The 16,291-nt window shown below is 34.5% G+C and overlaps 1 protein-coding gene across 1 annotated transcript in view; it reads left to right on the forward strand.

Moving 5' to 3' along the window:
* Dgkb (diacylglycerol kinase beta) overlaps nucleotides 1–16,291 on the forward strand; it is a 696,235-nt gene that overhangs the window by 228,916 nt on the left and 451,028 nt on the right. Inside the window, exon 13 of the mRNA XM_051145066.1 lies at nucleotides 248–346. Coding sequence (XP_051001023.1) covers nucleotides 248–346 — 99 coding nt within the window. The remainder of the gene's footprint in view (nucleotides 1–247; nucleotides 347–16,291) is intronic.

Consider the following 16,291-nt stretch of genomic DNA (forward strand, 5'->3'; position numbering starts at 1 on the left):
CACTGTACTGTGGTTTCCAGATTATGCTGAAAGATAAGCAAGGAAACACAGTGATGGGCAAGGAATTGCGTTTGTCAAAGAAAATCAGGATTGTTTGCTGTAAAAATTTGCTGTAAGCTTTTGAGCCTGTTTGTTTGTTCCTATAGTTTTTCTAATGTACTTTTAGAATCATATCTAAGTTGCAATTCACTCTTCCCTGGATGCTGCCGTCACGTCGACTTGACGTTATCCCTCTCTCCTTTCCTAGCTGCACAATAAATGTGCTTCTCATCTGAAGCCTGAATGTGACTGTGGACCTTTGAAGGACCATATTTTACCACCCACCACAATCTGTCCAGTGGTATTGGTGAGTTGATCCTTATTATTTGGATGTCACTTGTGCGTAGTGGGAACAACGGGAACACTACACCAATAAGTATCGCTGGAAATAATTTTTCGTTGGTTGGGGTGAAACTCTGTCAGCCTAACCCATATCATCACTCTACAGAGGAGAAAGCTCTGCTCATGCCCTTCTCGTCTCCATTGTGTACAAACATGGTGGGGTAAGGGATGTTAAAATGACGCAGACTCAGGTAGTGTCTCTTAGTCATGCTGTACTTACCAGACATTCTATGGGCAGAACACTACTACATTTTACATATTTTATAGAGCTAGCTTCCCAGAATAATGAAGTTATTCTTGTCGGCATTTTTGCTAGGATTGTACATTCTGTGTGTCCATATTTTTGAGGTCTCTCGTGGAGTGGGGGAGTAATTCTGAGAAGAATCTACATAAGGATAGAAACAGGTATTCAAAGACAATGTTCATTTTCAGAATCCTAATTGTTACTATGTAGAAAGTTATTTCACAAAACAGCTATTTTATATCTGTAACACACATTGTCTCATTTTCAAGAGAAAACATGGGAATTAAATGACTGGAATTATGGTTTTATATAATAAAAGTACAACAACTAAGAAGTGTTAGAAAAATACTTTGGTAAAGGTCAGCTGAGAAATTAATCACATTACTCAATTTCACCCACTTGTGAGTCATTTTGTGATTATCTACAAAATACTAATGGTATTAAAAAAACCTTTTTATACAAAATTATCATGAACTCTTTATTTTGTCAAATTATTATAAAGAATCTTAATATTGTGGAAGATGACATTAACTAATTTTAGTTTTTCTCAATGTAGTATTTGTGAAACATATGTAAAAAATAAGTTTAATTACAAATATTTTTTTAATTTTTTTTTATTAATTTATTCTTGTTACATCTCAATGTTTATCCCATCCCTTGTATCCTCCCATTCCTCCCCCCCCCCATTTTCCCATTATTCCCCTCCCCTATTACTGTTCCTGAGGAGGATTACCTCCCCCTGTATATTCTCATAGGGTATCAAGTCTCTTCTTGGCTACCAGCTGTCCAAATATTGAGTCATGATATATTTTAGATTTAAAATTAATTTGCTGTTACATTTACGCTTTTACAGCAATGGAATGATTATAAATTTTATAGTACTTTTCTTTTAAAAAATGTTATTTTTTTCTGACTTAAATGTGTCTTTGACATCAGGATTTTATTCCCACAAAAAGTCTGATGTTTTTCTTTTTTGTTGTTGTTTTGTTTTTGTTTTTGTTTTTTTGAGACAGGGTTTCTCTTTGTAACCTTGGCTGTCCTGGACTCACTTTGTAGACCAGGCTGGCCTTGAACTCACAGCCTATCCACCTTCCTCTGCCTCTCAAGTGCTGCGATTAAAGGTGTGCGCCACCATGCCCAGAAAGATGTCATTTTGTTTGTTTTGTTTTGTTTTGTTTTGTTTTTGAGACAGAGTCTCTCTGTGTACTGTTGGCTGTCCTGGACTCACTTTGTAGACCAGGCTGGCCTCAAACTCACAATGATCCTCCTGCCTTTGTCTTCTGAGTGCTGGAATTAAAGGCGTGTGCCACCACACCTGGCATTTTTTATTCCATATATATGCCAGAAGAGGGCAACAGAGCTCATTATAGATGGTTGTGAGCCACAATGTGGTTGCTGGGAATTGAACTCAGGACCTCTGAAAGAACAGACAGTGCTCTTAACCTCTGAGCCACTTCTCCAGCCCTCTGATTTGTTTTTCTACCATCAGAATTGTGGGAGACACCCTGCTCAGTGCAGACAATTTGACCAATCATAAATTGCAATCTTCTTTTTCATCACTTCTTTCTTTGGGAAATTGTGTTACATGGATATTCCTGGCTTCCAGCAATCTAGACAAAGTTTTCAATGGTCCATTTGGATACTTTTAAATCTGAAAAGTTATTTCTTCTTTTGTTTATTTGCTTTTTTGAGATAGGGTTTCTCTGTGTAGCCTTGACTGTATTGGACTGAATTTACAGCCTGGGTTAGCCTTCAACTCACAGAGATCCACCTGCCTCTGCCTCTCCAAGTTCTGGGATTACAGGTGTGCACCCACACATCTGGTGTCTGAAAAGTTACTTTCAATAATAAAATATGCATATGATATTTATCATGACTTGTACCTCAGCATTTGTTATTAATCATTAGAATATGTAACTACTCTGAAATATGTTCCTGTCCAAGGCAGGCTCTTACCTTAATGACTTAAATGACCTATGGTAGGCCTCACTTAATTCTGTCTTTTTCTTGAGACTCTTCCCTCAACATCTTTCCTGGGGTTCTGATGCCACCTTGACTGATATTGGTGCATCACTTGGGTCCAGCTTCTTTTATCACAGTCTTAACACTTTTACTATTCTTCCTAATGGAATCTTTGGTCTGTCTTATTTCGCTTCTGTGCTAATCACAGACCTGCAGAGCTATGAACTAGAAGTTCATCCTATTCTCGCTGCAGTGCATCCAGCATGTTATTCATGAATGTAAATTAATTAATATTATTAACTAATTAATTTAGTAGGAATGGTGCTTATTTACTGAGGTCACATACAATAGCAGGTGCTGTGTCAGAGTGTGCACTCAGTCAGCAATCATCTACTGAGTGCCAAAGAATATTTTAGGGCAGAGTCAAACAACAAGCAGGAAAAACCACGTTGTTGCTTTCATAGACCTTACATTCCAGATGGGTGAAATAATAGATAAGAGTAATAAAAATAAGTAAACAATTTGCCTCCTGGCTGTACTAAAGCACATGGGATCATATTTTGTTTTATCATGGCAATAGTAACCCTAAATAGCATGAAGAGCTGTTATCCAAAAGGAGGAAAATTTCCAATTACAAAGGAATTGTCAGTTTAAAAATATAATTCAAATTACGCTAGCTCTAATTAATAACACTATAGGACACTGATAAATTGTAAACAGAGTATGTGATTTTGCCATTAAAATGCTCAGAGAGATGCGTTATATGATTGTCTCTAGTAATAACATAATCCAAGAACAAAATCACAACAATTTCATTATTTGCCTTTATTTTTGAATCATGAATCATGGCATCCTCCATGCAACACAGTAGAATGAAGGCTCTAAATGAAGTACACAGTGATTTTTTTTAAGAACAAAAAATATAATGATAGTAGAAAAGACATTCGTTATCATCATACAGAGGGACCTTCTTTTTATATTGACTAAAGCAAACATTCTTTTTACAGAAAAAGGTGTTTGGAATCGATTTGCTTCCTTAAGTTTTTGGTTTGCTTGTGGTAACTAACTATGAATAACTTTACTTTTTATATTTAATCTGTACTTTTGGGATTATTGTAAGGCAACATGATATCCTATATTTTTATTGAATAATGTTTACATACTATTTTGAATATATTATATACACCCAATGAAAAATGCTTATGATATTTTTAATGTAAGGAACAAAATAAAAGCATGTAGAAGAAATTCTGGATCTACAATGAAGAAAGAGTTCCCTGGAGAAAGGGATTTGGAAAAAACACCATATTGGCTTTTTGGTGACAGAGCTTCATAAAAGTCTAATGAGGACATAATATGTGAGGCAGGAGATATCTGACCTCTCTGAAGAGCAATCAAGGCTAGTAATGGTGTTACCACACTATGTAGAGCAAGAATTCTGGAAAAAATCACTGAATTTGCATAATGTATAGGTTAGTCAGATCATCCAATTCACAATTTGATGTAAAAAATCTGTTTGCTGTGATGATGCAGAGATAGAGCATTTACATGTTTGGAGAGAGAGAAGCAGAGAGAGAGAGAGAGAGAGAGAGAGAGAGAGAGAGAGAGAGAGAGCGAGAGCGCTGGATCCTTTGTAGGAAAAGGGGAATAAAAGGACCTGTAAGAATATGATAATTGTCAAGAGGTTTATTCTGAAGTCACCTAATAAGATAAATCCTAAAGAGATTAAATAAACGCAATGGAGCTACAAAGGAGAGAGAAGCAGTTGTCTCCAGGTAACTGTCTTCCATTTAGCACAGGGCTAGGAATCTCGAGTGAATGCAAATTTCTAGTCTGACCATCGATTGTATTTCTGTAGGTACATTCCTACAGAACAGTCATGGTCGAGCCTCTATGGTATTATTTTCTTATCCAAAATGTGGCAAGTAGAGAGCATCAGAGACTTGAAAAATGGCTGAAGAGCAACAATTATATAAACACAGCCATGTTGGTTAAGCAGAGAAATGAGAGGATGGTACATTGAGGGCTCCTGTGGGGTGTGTGAGTCTCAGAGTTAGAGTTGGTGCAGTAGATCACAGAAACAAAGGACAGAGGAGGAAAGACTAGGAAAGAGTCATGGTTATTGGTAATGAAAAATACAGACGTATTCGAAACTCACAGTGAACCCATCAGCTGAAGATAATAATTATTTCAAGTATATATGCAAGCTTATTGAGAAATGAAGGAGATTAAAGGAAGCTGTAGGGGGAAAAGCCAGGTAGTTTCACTTCAGAACGAGACTGAGTCAATTTCTCTACCTTCCTCCAGATCCCAGCTGAGGTCTGCTATTTGCCTTATCTGAGCAACTTGGACCGCTCATGGGACATTTGCAAGTCCTAAACACAGGACTTATTTTTATTTTCACCATGAATTGCAATCTTATCACTGAGCCTGCTATTGAAACACTCACAATCTTGTGTCTCTATATCCCTTGCCTGCTGGTCAGTTTCCCCCTGGGATTGTCGGTGCCAGTGGTACCCTTACAGTATTCTTTCCACACAACTATCAGCTGGGTTCTGGGTCTACATTTTAAAATGCAAATATGAAATATCTCTTTCATGTATAAAATCATTAAAGCAATACTTTTTTTAAATTCCAAACTCTCCTCAATGGTAAACAAGGTTCTCAACTGGATCAACCCACCCTGACTTTTGCAAACCACATTAGACACTAGAAATCAAGGATAATTGAACTACTTGTAATCCTCAAAGTACACTCGCCCTCACAAGCCTTTGCCGTCTGTGTATGTTAATAAATCAGGTGAAATTACTTCCTGTTAGGATTTCTCCTGCTTTGCAAAGCAAGAATTAAAGGTCATTTTTGTATAATGGAGTAAATACATTGAATATTCTACCCATTAACTATTTAAAGGCTCATCTTTTAAACAAAATAATTTTCAGCCTAGAAAAGTTGTTAAACTGTTTAAATAGTGGCCATTGAGACTTTATAATGTGTGCACCCTCATAACCATGCCAGGAATGATTCTACACTGTTATCTGCTATAAATTTTTAGTATTAATGAAAGAAAATCAATAGGTCTTACATACAATAAAACTAAATAAATTAGTTTTTTTCTTATTGTTGCTCTCCTTTATTGGATCTTTCATCCATTTTTAAATATCTATGCCTTAGTTTGAGATAGTATTCTCCATGAAGTCCTTAGGAGTTTAGCTTAGTTACTAAGAAATGACCACTATTGGCATCTCTATCACAGTGTATAAAATGTAAAATAAGAACTTAAAATGTATAGTCATATACAATTATTCCTTAACTTTTTTGTTGAAAACAACATTATAGAAATAAGATTCACAAGCCATAACATTTTAAAAGGCACATTTCATTAATGTTCATCTTATGATAGTGGACATGACTATTTAAGGCTTATGCCTGCATTTCTCTTTGGTATGGCTCCTTAAATGCAGCAGTTAGTTACAAATAAAATGGCTGTTAGTTTAGTGTTAGTATTTTGCAGATCAGAAATGTCCCCACCACCATTTGAAAATGTCAGTGTTTTCCACTGCAGTTGTTCTGGTGGCTGAAGAGTTTCCCATTGTATTTTTATAGCACTTTGTTTCAGTTCTCCACTGCAGAAGACAAGTTACAAGGGGAAAAAAAGATATGGCTATCTTGTCAAGAAGTTAAATTCATTATATATAAACAGTTAATCGATGGTTAGCTTTGTGTTGTAGAAGTTCACTATCTGTGTGATTCTATATAAATTTAAGCATAGAAAAGAGATATCATTGTACTGATGTGGCACAGTGACATGCATGTTCAAAAGACATCTACAACATGCCAAGGTAAGGGAAACCTCAAGAAGATTGTAGCATAGACCATAATTTTGAAACTAACTTTATGTTCAATTGATTCAGATGAAAAAATCTCCAGCCCTGGATCTGGGTGTACAGGGTGTTCATGACATATTTGAAAGTTAAGAAACTAGGAGAGTAGTTCATTGGCTGTTGTTTCTGACACTGCTCAGAATAACCAAAAGACCTTATTTCAGCTCTACGTCAGTGAAGGATGAGGGCAGATAGTGGAACTATGTGGCCCTCAATATTGGTGAAGGAAGAGTACTTTTAGCCAAGAGTCAGGCTCTTCTTTTGGAACTATAGAACTGGTAATGGCTGAGAATATGCTTTACCTTTTTTCAGAAGTTTTACAAGCAAAGTGATTAGAAAAGAAAAATGCAGTTAGTCCATAGGCCACAGATTATTCAGTAAAACTTTCAGAAGATACGTAGAAGATTGAGGGGAAAGTGGTGTATAGAGTATTTAAGAAGATGCTGGCATTTAAGTATGAACCCTGGTATAGGAGAATGTAATTTCCTTCGAATGTTCCAGAATGGCTGATATATATATATATATATATATATATATATATATATATATACACACCCACTTGGCATATATGAACAATGAAATATTTTATTATAATATAAAATTATAAATAAGCAAATGAACCAATTCACAAGGCCAAGAGACCTAAACAAGTATTATATATATATATATATATATATATATATATATATATATATATATATATATGTTATTTATAAACATTTGTGTGTAGGCATACTTTAATCATTCCTTAAAAAATACATGATACAAATTATAGAACCTAATATCATATAGCCACCTGTAATGTAGGGCAAACTAAGTGCCTAAATTTCATTCAAGCAAGTGATTGTTCTTTCATTGCTTGTGGAAAAGTAACAGGATCTCCAACTCTAGACCACACAGTGAGTCACCTCCATCTAACTCCTGACATTCACTACTTTATTTTACCAGATGAGTTTATAACGTTTCTCCTCATTTCTCATTGAAATTGTAACACAATTCTTAACACTCATCAAAATTTCCCATAAAGTATGCCTAACATTAAAAAATGATTGCTGTATATCATCTACTACTATAAATATTTTGCTAGAATTTTAAAAATAAAATTTAAGTTTTTACTGTAAAATAACTAAATATTCCTAAAATCTAAAAAGACTTATACATTTTAAATCTTTAGTTCAGTAAAATAAAAGAACCATATCATAAATAACCTATTTGGTATATAGATCTTTTTCTTATGTTTCTGCAACTAAGCTAGGTATTTCATGTGGCATGTTACCTTAATATTTATTCATGTAGACTTAAATATATTTCCATGTTTTGTGAATTCTTATGAGGAATGGCTACATTATCTCTCTATTATCAAACACATCTAATGTAAGCACTGTGGCTAACACCTTACACACTCTTTATTTTGTTAAAAATAACTGTTTAGTCAAAATCTTCAGAAAGAACAGTCTCTCCTGACTTCTAACCAGCAGTCAAAGAAGTATCACTGTCACACGCTATTTTGTTTTATAAATGATTCTGTTTTTCAGTGATTTAATTCTTTCTGTTCTACACACCCATCTGCAACACAGAAGCATAATAGATGGAATATTTGTGAAATAGAAACTGATTATTGACAGAAATAATTAATTTTTTATTGAAATAATGAATTTTTAATTCTAAATTAGCTTCAAATGATTATCTCATCTGCCCTTAAACTTCAACATTTCACTTTAATGCATAATCAAAGCAATATTCATTAACAATAAGATGTTGCATGTTAAAGAATTGATATAATGAGCATTTTGTCTCTTTTTGAACAATTGAGACATTCTTTCAGAATATTTTTCATGTTATAGATATAGTATCTTATTAAATTTTAGTAATGGAATTTATACAAATGCCAATTAGATAAATTGTGAAGTTTCTTAGGTTACAGAAAGAGAAACAAAACACTTTGAAAAATTTAGGATCTAAGAATATTCTTTAGTTTTGAGTCAAATGGTCCCGATTTTACCTCTTTTTCCTCTTCACTGTTAACTCTGTAATGTGGCCAATTATGGTGTTACTGCAGCAGCCATGTACGTAGTCCTACGTATAACACCCTCAGGGAACCATATGCCATATTAGCTTCTCCTCTTCCGATCTCTCTTACTCTTCCACAATTTTAAGAATTCTAAATTATACATTGTAAATATGGTGATTACATCTTAAATAGCATAGGGTATGTGAAGTCTTCCTTAGAGCATGTGTTAAACCAAGTCACTACTCTGCAGAATGTCAGAAGGTCTGTTAGGGAGTAAATATGGTGTGCGAGTCTACTTCACAGCTCAGTTATTATGGGATCTTTTTGCGTCTACCTATCACTTAACCTCACGCAAGTGAGAATTAATAATAACAAGCCCAATGCTGAGCATCAGCCAGTGATAGAAGGAGGGATACGTCTGATTTCTCTACAAGTCTGAAACTTGTGAACAGTCTGTAACTTTCTTCCTTAACCCAAGTTCTTGAGATTCCATAGATGGAGTGCGTGGTGGGGAGGTGTGAACCCTTGATTGAGGCTTGAGCTTGCTGCTCTCAGCTCCAAATTTTAGTATTATACTGTTTTGGCTGCTTCACTCTTCTTTTCCGTTTACCTCTTTCACCTTCAGCTAAAGCCACAGACCTTATGTATCACCTCGTTTTTTTTCTTGTTGTTGTTGATTTTTTTTGTTTTGAGTAACCTACCTATGCAGTTTTCTTTCTCATTTTTTTTTTTTTGGTCAAAAGAATGGGGATAAAGTACGTTGTCAGTTCTCAATAAATGTTTCATCAGTGTCATTACTTAATATTCATTTAATTAATATTCATTATAGGTCAATTCATAATTGTCATCATGGTAATGATAGGCAAAAGGAATCTCATTTTTTCTATATTTTGAAACTCTAAAAGATTCAGCTTCGAGGTATTACTGATAGAGGAAAGTTGCTTTGTATTTTTTTAAATTTTAAGATGAGTGAAATTAAATTGTAGCATTCAGTTCTCAGTGAGGAGTACAGAGCACTAGAGCACGACAATGTGTATGCAATATATTACATGTGTTTCTTGCTTGGCATAGTCTTCACATATATTACTAAAGGTTGTATCACAGGAAAGAGGACAAAGGCGTAGCATTATGTGATTCCTAATGCATCCACGCCCATAATGTAGACCACAATTCCCTACCTTGTTCTGCTTATATTAACTTTGCTATGTTCTGAGAATTCATTTGTATGCTGATGTCACACACACACACACACACACACACACACAGATATACATCCTTACACTCCCCCTTCACACACACACACTCAGCGTGTCATTTCTTGGTAAAAGGATCATTATCTATGTCCAGTTACATATGTTTCCACGTGAAACAATAGATATTATTTTTGTGTTTATTTTGACAATATTTCTATAAGTTTGTATGATAATTTCTACTTAAAATATAGTTGTACATAGAGCAAGTTATAACTCTTTTTAAGGAAACATTTGTGCCATGGAAAGTTTATCACAGTTCATAGGAAAGCCAAAACACAGTGCCAATAAAATATAATTTGGATTTTGATGAAGACAAAATCTAATGGAAATCAAAAATATGCACCCATACATAAACATTTCAACAGGGGACTTAAAACTATAACAAGTTAAGAAATCATATGAAGTAAATTCAGATGAAATGAAAAAATTCACATGTGCCTGTGATTCAAATGTAAGGACGGGGACTATCCAGGAGTGAATGAATTAGGCTCTTCTACAAGCAACTGCCAACAATGTTTAAGTCAGGTCACCCAAAAATACAGCAGTCAGCAAACAATGAGTAAATTTATACAAAATTAAGTTAGAACTAAAAGTTTTTGTAACAAAATGTTAAAAACTTGACAGTGGTCGTTTGTGTCTTCCCATCAATAGATTTTATAAAGCAATGAAAGATCCAAGTTTGATAGTGTTTACCTAAAGAAACACATTTAGAGTTTTTTTTTTTATACAATCCTGAGATCAATGCATGGCAGCAGTACGCATTGCCCTGATCCCAGTTACATCAGATCTCTCAATGCAACATGGAAGCCTTCTTTCCTTTTGATCTGTATTTTCACAACACTAGTTAATGTAGATGTAGAATTATGGCTTATGGGTGAATTTCATTTTAGTGTTGCCCCAAATAGTAATAATTCTGTAACTATAGAACAAGGAAGTAACGTATGCGATAACATTTATATAGATTGCAAGCCTGAACATCCATTGCATAGAATGAAAGAAATAGCAATTGCAATTGTTTTTTATTGATGATAGACATTAAAGAAAGCATCTACTCCAGGTTAGCACGTTTGAAGCATATGATTAGACAACTGAAGGATGAAGAGGGAAAAGAGGTGAGAAAAGATAAACTGAAGCACACCAGTGAGGCAGGATGAGGCTGAAGGGCTGCAGATGCTCCTGCAAGGCCTAGGAGTGTTAAGAAAGTGTCCTGGTTTCCCGGAGAATATCAGTTATGGTAAAGACAGCATGCCATTCTTAGAAATAAGAAACAAAATTGAAGTTCTAGCTAATTTTATGTATCCTAAGAAAAAAATCAGAGTGAACAAAAAAGAATCTTTGTCTTTAATGTGATCGATTTCTTTCATGCAACTTCTGTACAATTCTATTTGCTACATGAATATATTCCCAAGTTTCCTTGGAAGGAAAATGTACTCAAGCCCATGAAAGTAAAACGAATAACAAGAAAGACCTGTTCTAAGCATCCCTAGCAATATTTTCATCTTGTTAAAGCCGCCTTGATTAAAAAATGTGGACAAGGCACTAGATATTATGAACTGGTGGAAGATCTGATGGACACATGGGATCATGTAAAATAACGAAATATGTAATGTAATCTCATGTCACATTTGCTAGAGGATCAGCTGTGTTGAGAATGTTGCGTAACTACATGGGCACCCGGCATTAAATCCCATGTCATGTTTATCCTCAAGGAATCTACATGAATTAAATGTTTACTTTCTTGGTGAGATCACTGTTAAAGCCCTTTTTCCCTAAGAGGAAAATGTTAAAATGCTGGACATCTGGAAAAAAATAAAACTACTTTAAATGGTGAAAAATAACATTTTCAAATCAGAGTAAAAACTTATTATGATACACTGTAACAGAAAGCAATCTTTTGTAAAATTGCTAAAATTGACCATTTTCATCAAATGTGTTTCAAAATGGCTGTGTTCTAGTTAAACACTGACAAGGCAAACTTGCCACAGACTATGTCATAAAGGTACCCAAAGTGAACTCATCTAGTATTCTTGCTTGGCTCCTTCCTAGGGTGATTGTGGTGGGCAGGACATAGATCCCGATCTAAGAACATTAGAAGATAGTAACTTGTGTCAGTGACATCACTTAAGTTTAAAGTGTTGGATGCTGACCAAACCACACTTTCTGACAACATTTGGACATGGAAGGATACAGCTTGCAAATATAATGTGTGGACTAAACATTTCTAGCTGAAAGAGGGGAAATCATAAAGGACTCATGTCCTTTTAATTTTCATGTTCAGTATCAGGGTTTTTTTTTTTTTAGTTTCATTTTTTCCCTTGAAATATAAAGACAAACAAATGTATATGTAAGTTGTTCCACATACCTCTTTTTCTTTTTTCTTTTTATTTAATTAATTTATTCAGATTTCATCTCCATTGTTGTGCCCTCACTTGTATCTTCCCGTTCCTCCCTCCTCCCTCTTTCACCCTATTGCCCTCCCCTAGGTCTTTGACAGAAGGGGACCTCCTAGCTCACTCATATTTTTGCTCTCGAGGTCAACCTGTGTTCCTGTTTACAAGGGAAGTCTGATAATTCTGGTGAGGCCCCTAGCATTTCTCCTTGCTTGTCAAATCCAGATGATAAAACATTTCACTTAATGATCTTCCTCCCTATCCCCGACACTCTTTTGTGGTTAGTTGATTTTTGTTTGTTTGTTTAGTTTGGTTTTTCCACTTGACAAAAACTAGAGTCATTAGAGAAAATGGGTCCTCAAATGAGCTATCCCTACCCATTTGGCCTGTGGGATGTTTTCTTAATAAGGATTGATATGATATAATTGATCAGCCCACACAGGTAATCTTTAGTTGTATAAGAAAGCCGAAGGAACAAGGCACGAGGCACAAGACAATGAGCAGCCCTCCTCTGTGGCCTCTGTTTCTGTTCCCACCTCCTAGTTTAGGCCTTTAGCGTCTGATCTGGCTTCCCTCCGGAACATAATGTGACATCAGCATTTTAAGCTAAAATAAACCCTCTCCACCCAAAGTTGCTTTTGATCAAGTTGTGTTGTCACCAAAAGAGACTCCCTAAAGACAGTCTCTCAAGAATCATGGCATTTCTAACTTCCTTGACTGAGCTACACACATCCTGAAGGAATGCTGCTCTGAAGGAATACATTATCTTCTGTAGAATGATTATGCTGTACGATCCACAAGTGGTTTTCAAGTTATTTCCTATGATTATTGTATCTTCTCTACCGAGGAACTTCCTATGCTCATGTGCATCCCTCTTCTCATTCTAATATTCTCTGCCTTCTGGGAGAATAGGTTCCTGTGAACATAGAAAGATCCTCCAGAAAACAGGGAGCTCTTCTTAATTTCCACATGGAGTGTGTAGTTTTTTACTGGGAGGAAGCCACAATTCAGCATTAAGCAACCTACAGCCTTTAAAAAAATACTTTGCTGACTCCTCATGGCATTGGACATGATCACAAACACTCTTCTTCCATGCGCTGAATGGTTCATTCACCATATCCTTTAATTTTTGTTTTTCTTCTCTAAGCATGCTATGTGCAAATATGGCTGTGTATGTGTTTAATTATGAAATACTAAAAATAAACCTTTCATGTTAGAAAAAAACAACACACCTGTGTTAGACAGTCTGCTTACTAGTTTATAGAATAGTCACATTAGTCATTACTAACAAGATATATGTAATATCTTGGAATAAGTTTATGCTAGAATGTAAACAAAACATGGATTCATAACATACCTATGCATACACACATATAAAGTTATGGAATACATATTTTTGAAAGAGAAAATGAATACTGAAAACCGATTGGTGTTCACTCCTAAAGGGCATATGGAAAATAATAATTTTCTTAATGCAGATCCAAAATTTCTATTCAAAAGCAGTATATGCAAGTTTTTTTAGAATGAATGTCAAATTCTAATAATGAATGAAGTTTTATAGAGATCTATTTCTAAATTCAATTTCTAATATACAAAAAATTTAAATGAATATATATTAATTCATTTCACATAGATTTTGAAATTATGTTTCTAATTATGGCATTGTTCTTTTTAATTCTGACTACTCATTTATTTGATATGATTTATTGAAATATATCATAATACATGTATTAGGAAAACATGAATACATAGATTATAGGTATGAATTCAAAGTTTTTTGTGGAAAGCACCACTTATCCCTGAGACAGCTTATGCATTTACTATTTTTACCATGTTTTATATAATCTGAATGTGTGGTATGATATAATATGCATCGTTTAAAAAAGAATATATTCTTAGGTGCATACATATGTTCAGCTTAAAGAAAATATGGTATTAAAATAGCTTAAGCTGTGTTAAGTGGTTTGAGTTTTATTAAAAGACAAAAATAATTTGTACTTTTCTAAGTCTGAACATTTTCAATCATTATTTCATATGCTTTATAAGTACAAATATTTATTTTAATATCTAGGTTGTAATCTTACAGGGGTAAACAAAAAGTGGCCTAGACATTTTAAAATTAAAATGATTTTGTACACCAAATATATTCAAGCTCATGATAACATCTTATGGAATTTTCAGAGAACAATAGTATATCTAAAGGCTTTCCCTAATCTTAAAGATATTTTAGGCACTGTCTAATAGGGAATTTTTCAAAATCAAAGATACACATAGATTTACGTCGTTGTATTTAGAATACAGTGTTGTGGCACATACTACAATGCTAAAGTTCTTACTCGTGCTAAATGGCCTTGAACATAAACTGTGCTTGCAGATCTCAAGTGGTAATCTCTTAATAGATGCCAGCCACTCTTTATTGCTACCCTCTTTTATTTCAGTAACATTTTAATTAATTCACACTGATTGAATAAATGTACATTGAGACTTATTTCCTAATGAGGGCGCATTTAGAGGAAAGGTTCTGCATCATCCTGATATCCTGTGGGTAATTACATTCTAATTATATGGTCAGGGGAAAAGAGGCTATAACTCAGTACTGATATTGTTCACTGGGCCCAATTAATTACAAGCACATAATGAAAGTTCATGATAAGGTTGACTGGCAGTCAGTGTAAATTTTGACTCAATTGAATTGTACCTAAAGTGAATACAGAACTGGACTTTAACATGGTTAGAAAATGTCTTGGCATGAGTTCAGTGGATCTTCAGATAGACGAAAAATCAAAATGAGTTCTATCATATACTCTTTCTTCAAGTTTTTTTCAAAGGAGGATGGAAGGGAAAACTAAGGTCTGACCGTAAAAATTATTATCAATATTTTTTATTATCTCTACTGATCCTAGAACGCAGTAGCACACTGAATATACAATGATACGATTCCAGGACTGGCTCATGTTTTATAAAGAAGAACAAAAGGTATAACAGAGAGAATTATATGTGTATTATGGATCTCAAATGGATAGGCATTAATCTGTTATGTAAGCTTTTTCAAGGTGGATTCTTTTCTTTCTTGCTTCTTCATCATTCATTTATTCTCTTCCATTAGACTTGACTGATACAGATGTAGATGATTCTTATCAAATAGTGAAATAATCACATTAAAAATGTGTGTCTTTGCATGCGTATGCAGGTGCATTTGTATTTTAGAGACACCTTAAATTTCTAATTTTTATTAGACTATTTAAATATACATAATGACTGCCAAGGATGCTAGGCTGCTTAGACAGACATTCCTAGAAATCACCATATCAGCTATTTTATGTGGATTATTGGGCTCGAGTTTAGGTTCATAATTTCCATTTGCCAAGTATTTTATCAGCTGATCTTCCCAGCACAAGTAATTTCTGTTAATCCAGGCTTAAATATAGACTTTTGTAAAGAGTGAGTGATTAGGCAGGATACTGAGTCTTCTCAATTCAGTCTCACTGGGTTCTCAAAACATTCTTAAGTGCAAGTCCCATGCCCAGCAATAGGTGGCCAACACACAAAAAGCATGGCATTGTTAAGACTTTCTTCATCTTTTTATGTTTGTTCAGGACTTTTAATTTTTATTTTTCACCTTATAATCATTTTGCACATATGTTCTTTTTTTCAGTTATAGTGTTTTAAAAATTGTATTTATTTAATCACTTCACAGCCTAATCCTAGGCACCTTAGTCCTCTCCTCCCAATCCCGCCCTCATGCCTCCCTCCTTGACCTATCCTGCCACCTTTGCTTCTTCTCAGAGAAGGGGATGTCCTTAAGAGAACCAACACACCCTCTTTCCTCAAGAGATGTCATCATGTGGCTCCCTTAACAAAGCGAGCTGGGACTATCTTTGACTCTGTTGCCTGACTTTGAATTCCTTTCCCATAACCATATCTGTTTTCAGTGGGAGAAGATACTCTTGCTTAATCTAGCAGTTGTTTTATGATTTTTTTTTGTTTGCAAATGTGTGCTTCTATGTCTATATGTGGTTTTTTGTGATTTTTCTTTGGCTATTTTTTCTTTTTCTTGTTGTTTGTTCTATTCTGTTTTGTTTTGTTTTGTTTTATTCTTGTGTTTTTTTGTTTGTTTTTTATTTTAAAAAGGTTTTATTTACTTTTCATATACATTTATTTTATTACAC

The sequence above is a fragment of the Acomys russatus genome, chromosome 1 (assembly GCF_903995435.1).
Source record: "Acomys russatus chromosome 1, mAcoRus1.1, whole genome shotgun sequence".
Taxonomy (NCBI): Eukaryota; Metazoa; Chordata; class Mammalia; order Rodentia; family Muridae; genus Acomys; species Acomys russatus.